The 11,735-nt window shown below is 35.7% G+C and overlaps 1 protein-coding gene across 6 annotated transcripts in view; it reads right to left on the reverse strand.

Moving 5' to 3' along the window:
• Nucleotides 1-2,535: 2,535 nt before the first annotated feature.
• The window catches only part of SALL3 (spalt like transcription factor 3), a 19,202-nt gene continuing 10,002 nt past the window's right edge, over nucleotides 2,536-11,735 (reverse strand). For 3 of the 6 annotated variants that reach the window (XM_073678915.1, XM_073678914.1, XM_073678913.1), the window contains exons 2-4: nucleotides 7,669-10,599; nucleotides 7,112-7,452; nucleotides 2,536-4,843 (exon numbers count right to left, since the gene is read on the reverse strand). In XM_073678915.1, coding sequence (XP_073535016.1) covers nucleotides 4,412-4,843; nucleotides 7,112-7,452; nucleotides 7,669-10,599 — 3,704 coding nt within the window. In that variant the 3' untranslated portion in view covers nucleotides 2,536-4,411. Of the gene's footprint in view, nucleotides 4,844-7,111; nucleotides 10,600-11,735 lie in introns of all 6 variants that reach the window. The other 3 variants (XM_073678916.1, XM_073678912.1, XM_073678917.1) reach the window with 3 other exon arrangements.

Raw genomic sequence — 11,735 nt, forward strand, 5'->3', positions numbered from 1 at the left:
AAATTAATACCTTATTTTCTAGAAGACTAGCTGAAAGTCATTTATATTTGGACATAAAATGAAAACCTCATTAATAGATCTCATAAATAGAAAAAAAAGTTACCCATTAGGTGTAATAAACACATTAAACTACACCCCAACCCTGTAAAAATAACATGACTTGATATTTTATATAATAATGGAATAATACGATAAGACTGTAATTCTCACTGTTATCATTATTATGGAGCTTGTCATTTTCAGGCCTGGACGTATGCCACTATCACTACTTCCCTGCAAGTTTCATATATAACATCACACAGCACTGAGTGTTATTTAGGCCTGTAATAAAGTGGAAAATTAAATACTTTGTAGCTGGATATTGGAAAAAAAGGGAGAAACTGAACTGAACTGAACCATGTAGATAGCTGTGATGCAATACAATTCTAGAAGTAGCAGTGCGCTCTACCTCCATTTGCCTTTCCAGTTTCATATGATTAGCAACACCACAGTAAATCCTAATACCGCAAGGTCTTATTCACACGTTGAGTATTTGCAGCATTTTTGACACTGTATTTTTTCTGCGCAAAAAAAATGCAGCATTTTATAGTCCCAGCATAATGCATGAAATTTCTAAAATGTCATCCACGTGCTACTTTGTTTTCCCTTTCGTTTTGAAACCATCAATGTGCTTTTCAGATCTGTGACATGTCAATTCTTTCAGCTTTTTTGCAGTGTTTTTCATCCATTCAAATAAACTCATCAAAAAAGCATGAAAAATGCATAAAATGTAAGCAACATTTGTCCTGCCAACACTTGCATTTTTCATCATTTTTCATGAGGAAAATTACGCTGCAAAAACACCATGTGTGAACATACCGTAATAAATCCAAAGTAAATAAATAGTATAGTGTTTTCATTGTAGATTATGTTTTCTACATCGATCGGTTTATATTTTTTTACGGTGTATTCCAATGTTAATATTTCAGATTAAAAAATAGTGAAATTAAAAATTACATTTCTTTTGTAAACTGTATTAGTGCGCATATTATTAACTCTGTAATCCTGACTAACCATAGTAATGCCATTTTAACATACTTGAAGTTACCTGCATTGTAATTTATTTTGTGCTTTTTTTCTTTTTCAAGTATTTAAAACAGTAAAACCTCTCGACCACTCAAAATTGCAGTGAAAATTGATATTCTAGGAGGGTGACCTTCTCACGGAAGATGGCTGGTATTTATAATATATGGTGGAATAAAAAATTTGTCACTAGTAATCTGCTATGGATATGGGATTGATCTTCGGCAAAGAGGTGGTCTTTTAGATGATAAATCACTTATTAGTTATGTTTTACTTTACCTTATTAATGTTGTTAAACGCCTGAATAAAAGCTATATGTATCTGAATCCATAAAAAGGAATATATAGGTTAAAGATATGTATAAGAATATACATTTGCATCTATAAATTTAGTATTATTTTGTAATACGTGAAGAATCATTGAGTTAAAAAATAAATGCAATTAATTAATCTATATTAATAGATAATTTAGTGACAAAAATTGTATAATTTGTGGAGAAAGGTTGAACTTGATGGACCTAGGTAACTATGTAAAAAAATCTGGAATTTGATTGGATGCCATATTACCATATTTATTTTGCCAATTAAACTACCAGTTAAAATTATTTTGACTCTTATTTTAACAAGAAATTAAGATTTCCACATCTGATACACACTTTCTGCTACAGAAGATAAAACATAGAAACTTAATTCCCTAAAAGGGAACTGCTTGCATGTATGTAGTTATGTTGTCCATTATTCTAGTCCTTATCTCCTAGACCAGCCACATAATTCCTTCTATTATTTTATTCACTTCCACAGAGAAGTGAAGTGATCCACTTAGATCAGATTACCCAAAGGGTAAATAAGCCCTAATTTAAGGGATGTATTAAAACATTTATATTATTATATTTGTGTAAAAGGTGGTGAAAACTAATTAATATTATAATAGTGAGTCTGTATTATTTCTATGCCATATAGGATCCCTGAAGCCTTCACACTCAGCTGATCAATTTAAATACATTACTAAAATTGTACTTTATCTGCCTAAATATATAGCTAGGCTAGGCTACCCTGTCTGTACCATGGCTGCAGTCCATGGGTTGATACAGCATAATCAGAGTATTTAAGGTCTGTGATATACACGGATTTCACTAAAGCTAACTAAAAATTAGCACATAGCCAATCCAACAAGTTTCGCCTTGACAGGCTTCCTCAGAGGGCTGGGACTACATGACATAGAAATAACACAGACTCACTATTGTAATTTTATTTAGTTTTCACCACCTTTTAAAAAAATATAATAAAAGTCATGTTTTAATACATCCCTTAAATTAGGGCTTATTTACCCCATGGGTAATTTGGTAATAAGAATTTTCATCCATAAAGGGGTGTTCACACTCTTTAGTCATCAGACTTAGCTCGGTATCTATTTTAAGTCATCAACACAGAACATTAAAAAAAAGTTCCACAATCATAATTTTCAGGCCCATGTTTCAAGCAGTTTATTACCTCTGAATCTTACTGCAATATGAAAATATGTTTTCTTTATGTTTCTTTTTTTATATCACTCAATATGTAACACAGGGAGTAAAACAAAGCTCTAATGACACAAGATGCCAATATGATTGTGAACTGTACCAACTTTGTATACACTTCTTGTATCCCTTATTAGGCACACTTCAAGGTAAGTGGAGCATCTCACAAAAATGACAAAGAAAGAAAGAATGAAACATTGTTGTAAGTATCATTTACTGTTTCTAAAGGCCTTTTTTGACATATTAAAAAATAGAATTTGCGTGTCTGTAAATGCTTCTCTGTTCTTAACTATAAATTGACACATTTTTATTGGTTTATGCTGAAATGTTTTGCACTAAAAAGCCAATAAATAATATGGAATTGCAGGGGTCTCACGTGTAAACTAAACAGTATATAAGAGACTTTTATTGGACTAGAATCCCTCAAATTCTATGCAATATATATACAGTATAATACAAAGTGCTTGTTACCCACTCAATACTGATTGTGTGCATATATAATGGCATAGGACCTCCATCGTGCTTATTCTTTATTTCTGTATCTCTTTTTCTTAATATACAAAGTTGACCATTTCACCAAACCAATGATAAAGTGAAAAAAATAAATACATAAATAAATGTAAACTATGAGAATACGTATTCCGGTTATTAACAATTCATTTTCTCTTTATTGATGCCACATTATAGGGAGAAACAGAAATAAAGATGCGAAATTATTCTAGAGAAAATTCTCTATTCTGTTCTGGATATTTCATAGGTGCTTTGATGTGGCTATTTTTCTACAGAAACAAACCATTATTTCATTTCTTTTTTTTTTCTTCCACCATATGTGACTTTGACCCCCCCAAAAAAAACATTCTTTCACATGTTTGGTCACTTTTTTTTTCATATTATCAACAAATTCCCCTAAGTACAAAATACCAAAAGTGCAACAATATAAATAAGAGTTTGCGAGCACAATATACAAACATTACCTTTTATTGTACAGTGAAGTGAACATTTTGTTTTTTTATTCACAGCTTCCTATGATGTGAATACTTTAGAGTGAAAAAGTTTTGACTGTGAGTGGCTTTCCAACCGTCCAACTATTTCTCCATACATTTTCTCTTTTATATTGAGTGACTGTCCACGTAGCAGCTACAAATAATTAAATAAAAAGGATTTGATACAGACAGATACTCGCACATGTATAGCATGCTATCGTCCAAATAAAATGTCACAATGTTGCCTGAATTGGAGTAAACGTCACTGGAGTACAGCAAACGAAACTGGCTAAGAAAAGGTCACAAATTCAGATGTACCTGGCTGTACAAAATATCACTGAAGAATTGGGCTTTTTTTTTTTTTTTGGGGTACCCGCATTTTGTTATTATAAATATTACAGACGAGGATACTGTAATAATACACAGCATTTGGGAATACTAAAATCAGATTATTTAGTACTGTATTCGATTCCTTACAAACAGACTTCAAGTTGATATCTAATTTGAACAAGGCCAGCAATTATTTTGGAAAAAGAAGTCTTTTTTTTTTGTACAGAAGTTGAATCATTTCATATCAAACACAAACAGATTTTGGGCGCCCGTATCGACTTATCCAATGAACTTTGATTAATGTTTAAAGAGGGTATAGTCCATTCCAGTCAGTTTAACTGCTGAAAGTACCATGCACAATCTCGAAAATACATCTCTGCAGCATCCATCAGTCATTTCTGCTATGGGAAAGGGGTAGTAGGAATATGGGTTAGGTCACTGTGATAAGTTCAAAAACCTGTACAACAAATAGTACAACACTTGAGGAGAGGAGTCTTGTTTTTGTGTTTTTCAATTGCACTCAGTTTATGCCAATTTCCTTGGTTTCCTCAATAAACCTTGTGAATGGTCGATTTACAATAGAATCAGAACCCACTTTGTCCATACTAATGATAGGGGGGCTGCTACCAGTACGTGTTCGGTCCATCCCACTGGACATGTTGCTTAAAGGAGGAAGAGCGCTTCCACCTAAACTGACTGGTAGCTGGGGAATGCCTCCGTTCTGTATAACAGAAATTTCATTGTTTTTCATTGCCAGCCCGTTTGTGATAGCAGCAGCGTACTGATTCCAAAAACTAGGGTCGACATTCATTGCTCGAGCTGCTAAATCTTTCTGAAACATTTCAGAAAACTTCAGTGCATCGCCTCCTAACAAAGCCATGGGGTTTTCCACAGAAAGTCTACGACCACGTCTTGCAGGAGCATTATTCCACATGTGAGTCCCCATATGGACCTACGCATAGAGAAGACACAAAAATAAAACAAAACGTATAGGTTTTAGTGTATTCATTGTATACAATGTCGCATAAAGGAAATAAAATGGTTAATATATACATATAAAAAAAATTGTTATTTTTTTTAAATAATGCAATTTGCAGATATGAACACCAATGCAAGATTCTAGCACATCTAGGATATCTTAGCAGAAAAAAATGCCTATAAAAGAAAAATATAATAATATATGACAACCGATAATAAATGTAAAACTACAAGATAATATCTGTGTCTGAAAATGCTCATTCTCGCCTTTAAAAGTTCATGATATAATTCTTCTAATGAAATTCCTTTAATGCTTATGGCTTTTCATACTATATTTTTATTTTGGGTTACAAAAATAGTCCTGACAACTCTTCTAAATGTCTCCATGAGGTCTGCAATTACATATTGCAGGTGCACAAAATAGAAGGGCCAACCTTAACTATGTCTACCACAGGCATTTCTCCTCTACGTAGGTAAATTGTGAGACAAGAAAACATACAGTAGCAGGCAGCACAAACAAAGATCATTTTATGTAAAAAAAAAAAACTCTTTTCAAAACCTCCAGAATAATAAACTAAATCATGCCATGGCTTGTTCAATATCCAGATGGCTGAGGAAACCTGCCTTATACCTAGAGGGAGTTGGCAGCGGTGATGAACTCTGTATATCTAAATCCCATAAATATTTTATTCTCCAATGGTAAAAATAATATTTTAACATTTTGTCATCTATCGACTAGATACATAGCTGAGACTTTTTCATTTTGAATAATTGTGTTTTTAAATTTTTTTAAGTGGTCAAAGCAAAGACAAAAAAAAAACAATTAAAAAATGAAGAACCACTCAGAAAAACACAACGTTTTCTACTCATTCCATCTCTCTATATCAAGACACCAAGATTTTTTTTTTGTTATGTCATAATTCGTAACCCAAAAATACTTTTCAACTTCTGCAGGCTGATTTTTAAAAACCTTTTTGAACTAAATATCCATTAGAAAGAAGGTAACAGCTCCAGTCAAGTAGGTGCTCACGGAAAGTCAAGATTTCAGGCTCTAGTGGAGATTACATTTGCCAATTATTCCTAATGGAAGAGTCCAAACTGCATAATGATTTGACATAATTTTAAAAAAATAATAATAATAATAATTTTTTTGGAAAAGACCTACAATTTGACATCCTACAATGTAGTAGCACATTTTGTCTACCTAATCAATTAACATTTTAGACATAGTGCTCGGAATGAACAAAAAGCAAAGGGTTCGGTCCCACAAATGACAGTGCACAGTCAAAAACAACCCAAAATGATGCTGCTGAATAGGAAAGAAAATGTTACTCTGATCTGCAGCTTCAATATAAAAAGATATCAAATACACATAACAAACTCAGTATTATAAAAGGCAGTGTAAGGAAGAAAATCTTTTCACCATATAGTCATATTGACAGAATTATATAAATAAAGAAATTACTTAAATGATCTATTGGTAGTGAGATAACTTAAAATACCTATATGGTATTTTATATCATATCGCTTGGATGAGTGATACAAATTTAGGGCTGTTCCATAAATATAATTTTGACTTCCATAGCCAAAAATCATAAAAGCTGTGATGATTTTTCTTTCTTACTCTGTGACAAATTATCATTTGTTGAGAAAGCCAACTATTGCCAAAAAGAGACATAATCAGTGATAAAAAGCATCAGTCCTAGAAGTATCCACTATAATGCGCTCACAATTAGGAATGTAATACATGTGGTAAATATGCCTCTGGGGTGTTTTGCTATAAGCAGAATTTTATAGAAATTAAGGGCTTGAGGATTTAAGTCATTGTCATAACAAAACTGTTGTATTTTATATAATTAACCTTTAACTGTTTCACCTACTTGTTTGGAAAGTATAAATTTCATAGAGAGTGTGAATATATTCACAGGGCCCTAGTAAACTGCAAAGTTTACTAAACTAAATTGAAATTGCAGCTGCATATGGTTTATAGACTATATTAATGATCGTTCAAGGGCTCATCTGCAGCATGTGCATACAGAGTTCTCATACGTTCAAAGCATTTGGGCACAACTATGCCTTTTATTTCTTGGCAGCCTTTAGAACATGTTATGTCATTTGCTTTATGAAATGACAATGACATTTCAGTCTATACAAAATCTTAAAACTTTGTAAATGTAATTGACTGACAGCTCTTTTCCCCAAATTCTTTTTCTTTTGTATGACTGGAGAAATTTCACCTTACCTTAAGATTCCCTTTTGTGGTAAATGCTCTACCACAGATTGTGCAACCAAATGGCTTTTCACCAGTATGAGTACGTTCATGTATCTGTAGTGCACTTGCTGAAGAGAAGGTCTTCCCACACGAGTGACAGTTGTGTTGCTTGGGAGTTCGTCGTGGAGGGGGTGCCAGCATAGGAGTGATGCCTGGACTCATCGCTGTCTGTGGTGCAGCAGGAACCTGGATTCCAGCTGGAAGGTGAGGACCTTCACCCAATGAGATCGGCTTGGTGTGACCATTCACTTCCATTTTGATCATGGCAGGCGCTGTGCTGGTGACCAGGCTAGTAGTAGTTTGGCTGGGACCTAGAGTAAAGTTGGGTTCAAATAACTGAGATGGGAGCTCTTTCAATTTGTGTGTCAGTAAGTGTTGTTTTAAATTACCCATAGTGGAACACCCACGGTTGCAGACTGTACAAATAAATGGCCGTTCTTTAGTATGGCTGCGGTAGTGAATTTCCAATGCACTTTTGCAAGCAAAAGGCTTGCCACAGATATTACAAACAGTACTTTTAAACTTACCACGTTCTCTGCTCAGGAACAGCAGGCTAAAAGGGGCCTCTTCTTTGATGATTGGTCTCACAGGATTGGTGGATGTCAGATCCAGTGCACCTTCAATTTCTGGGGCAGGCAAGGGGCTGTCAGGCTTTTCTGTCTTAAGCTGTAGTTCGGGTGGCTCCTCTTGATTAATTACATGGGGAGATTTTGATCTGATGCTTTCGCTATGACTATGTGCAGGTGACAAAACCTGCATTGTTGAAGAGGTCTCAGACATTGCAGGACTGCCTGCACTTTGGCTCTCAAGATCCCCTGCAGCCGATGAAGAATCATTACTTAGGCGATCGCTTTCCGCTGATCCATTTTCTAAGGTTTTTAAACCAATAAATTGCTGTGCATTCATAACAGAGTCCATCATTTTCATCTGATTTTCTAAAGCAGCAATACTTGAAATAACAGTGGGAGGTGAAGAAGGTGATGACTCGGGGTATGGTATCAGTGGCTTTGAAGGGTCATTTGTATCTTTCATGTCTAGATCATCATCCATAGAATTATCATCAAAGTCCTCATCGTAATTACTCAGTGTTTCAAAATTCTTTTCATCATATGAAAGCTCAGAGTCCATTGCATCTTGGAAGCCCTCAGGTAAAGGGGTATTTGGAATCTGTCCACCCATATGCATACGGATATGTTGCTGCAGGACAACAGCATTCGTAAACTTTTTCTGACAAATTGGACATGAGTGTTGAACTCTTAATGGAGGTTTTGCCCGATGAACACCAAAATGCGTTTTCAAGTTTCCCTTAGTAGTAAAAGCACGTCCACAAATTTTGCATTTAAATGGTCTCTCTCCTGTATGGGTTCTGTAATGCATCTTAAGAGCACTCTGACAACTAAGCACTCGGTGACAAATGACACATTGGTTTGGGTCTGTCATTTTTTTATCAATGTTCTCAACTAGCTGTTGCAGTTTTGATGTTTCTGATGTTTGCATAGACTCTAGAAGACCACCGAATGGAAATTTTGCTTTGAACTGGTCAGGCATAGATGGAAGCACTGGATTTGGGAGGCTTGTTGATATACTGGTATCTGTTAGCGTGGGAATAGGTGTTGTAACAGGAGATGATATGTGTCCAGTCACAGGTTGTTCTGCTGTTCTTACAGTTGTAGGAGGAAGGGCAATAGGTTCTGTTTTTGGGACAGCAGTTGTGACTGTCTGAGTAGATTGTGGAGATTCTGCTGATGTTACCATGGATGTTTCATTATGATTTATGCCTGGAGACAAAGAGTTGCATTCACTTGATGCAGGAGATGGCCTTTGAGGTGATCTATTTATTGGGGTAATGCAGGGGGAATCACCATAGCTGTTAATACCTGGTATTGTGGGGGGGAGTTGCAACCCAATAGATGTTGGTATTGTTGGTAATACTGGCTTACTATCTAACCATGTGGTTACTGGCTTTTCAGGAGGAAGAGACATCCCATAAGGTATTCCAGAACTAGTTGGAACATTGTCTAGATATTCTGGAACAGGATATGGATTCATCTGAATATGGGGATACTTTTCTTTATGTCTTTGAAAATGAACTTTCAAATTGCCTTTTGTGGAAAAGCGATTTCCACATATATTACATTTAAAAGGCCTTTCACCTGTATGAGAGCGCAAATGGATCTGTAAAGCACTATCACTTCCAAAAACCTTGGCACAGAATCTGCATTTATGTTTAAAAAATGGGTCCTCAGAAGAAGACTTGGTCTCAAACACTGATACATTCGGTGGCTTTCCCTTACGTTGTTTAATAAGTGCAGAAAGGGGATCTAATGCATTAGCAGTTGCAGCTATGCTTGCTAATGGATTGGGGAAGATCACACTATTCGAAGAACTCTGAGGTAGAAGTGGGCTTGGCAAACTAGAAGGTGAGGTGAGGATATTTCCATGTCCAATTGAAGGAGGAGTAGATGAGCTTTGAGGATAAGTAGTACTGATCGTTGTATTGGGCACAGGACTTGGAGTTACTGATGTTGATTTAGCATTTGTTGATGTGCTTGTTTCTGTTGATGGACAAGAGACAGAACATGGGATATTTGGGGTACTTGCCCCAGAGGCAGGTTGTGATGTATGTTGTGGATTTTCAAATGATGTTGATTGGTTGCTAGATACTGATCCTGCTAGGGTAGCTGTGACTACAGGTGTTAACTGAAGGCTTGGCTGTGCAGTAAAGCTTTGCAGCTGACTGGGTGTTGGAATTGGAGGATTTTGTATTGCAACTGAAGGGGTCAATGGAGGACGTAGTGGCTGGCGATTCATCAGTGCGACCTGACTGCGTATTTGTTCAATGAGTTGCAGTTGGTGGATCTGTTGCTGTTGCAGTGCCATCAATTGTTCTAGAATCATTGGAATTGCCATAGCTGTAGCTGCAGTGGCAGCACCTGTACCACCTATGCACCGTGCACTCTGTGAAAACTGGGCAACAGCCACTTTTGTACTTTGAAGAGTCTCTAATGTAACATTAGTGTTTGGCATGTTGTAATTAGTCATGGAAGATGGATCAGGTATCTGAGGTAGAGGAGTAGAAGTGTTTGAGGCTTCTTGATTTGGAAAAATGTTTTCTTCAGTGGTTTCAACCTCCATGGGTTCCTCTTCCTTTTCTGTTTCTTTTAGATCACAAGTTTCATTATTTTCTACTGGGACAGCTTCCTCTGCAGTCTCGCTCTCTGCGTGATCACTTGAAGAGCTTGCAGGAGATGGCTCGGGAAACTCTTCAGAGGCTGATGCTGCTACATCATCATTTACAATCAGCACAAGAGGGTTTTTAGTGCAGGTTTTCTTGTGCTCTAAGAAGTCAGTCCATTTGAAGAATTCAGCACAGCATTTTTCACAAACATTGGTCTCCTCACTTCCACTTCGGCTTTCATTCCCGCTATCCCCATCATCTGGTCCTTCCCCAGGTACTGCTAAAAGCAAATGAAAAGACTGCATAAGCTATTAAGCTGAAAGATAAAGTGTTCTACATTTGAAAATTTTGCACGAGTAAAATCAATATTTTTTATTTTGTACAAATTACCCCACTTCAACAATTTTCTATGACTCTTTTTACCTAGCTAATATTTTTCTTTGCACAATCCATCAAATTATGAAGCTCTATCAATTGTGGATACTGCTTCTTAATGAAATTCCATAGAAGCCATTGATTTCCAATATTTTCATACAATTCACAGCAACCTTGTCTGTTGGGTACAAATCAAGCTTTTGATGGGCTCATTAGGATTCCCCTTTAGCATCAAGCTTCCCAATTTCCAGAAAAATTATAGATGCCTTTGCCAGTTCAGTTAACATTGCTAAACTAATCTGTAACCTTTCAAAGTTGAAGCAGTGCCTGACATCGAGGTGAACCCCTGTTATACACACAGTCTCTGACTATTTATCTGTTTTGTACTTTACATAGCGGAGAAGTATTAAATCCCTATTAATCTGTACATATCTATGTATAATTGGAATACACTTATATTTAAGGATATTTCTTAACCGGCTGCTTCTCATATAAATATTAATAAACTCCTACCTATCATGTAAGTTGGGTAACTATTAGTAGATCTGGTTGTGCTCTTTTGCACACCTATAAGATCTTAATTACGTTAACCTTCGGCCTAAGAACTTTTAAAACTATATTGTTAGTTTAAGAAAAAATATACATCTTTCAAAGTTTATATATATGCAAACTGCTTCCCAAGCTGTAAATGGATATATGCTAAACACTTGACGTGAATTGCATTTACGCCAGAAAAAAAAAATAATACCTGACACTTAACTGCTAGTCCTCTACAAAAATAATTGATGCTGTCAAATGCCATATTTCGTTAGCAGGAAACTAAAATTACATGTTATTCCGACACAGCATCGAGATCACAGATCTGTGAACAAACTAAGAATTACATATTTAAACTACATTTCTGCTGACATGTTTAAACATAAGTATGCCGCAGTCAGACACACGTTTTGTACCTATTTTCATCTATTCTTATAGAAAGGCTCTGTAAATTATATGCTTGTGCCATTGTAGAAAACCCACTAATTGGTTACACATGTTTAA

Source organism: Phyllobates terribilis, unplaced genomic scaffold (genome assembly GCF_046119375.1).
Source record: "Phyllobates terribilis strain yellow unplaced genomic scaffold, ASM4611937v1 Scaffold_4__5_contigs__length_816908805, whole genome shotgun sequence".
In the NCBI taxonomy this organism is placed as follows: Eukaryota; Metazoa; Chordata; class Amphibia; order Anura; family Dendrobatidae; genus Phyllobates; species Phyllobates terribilis.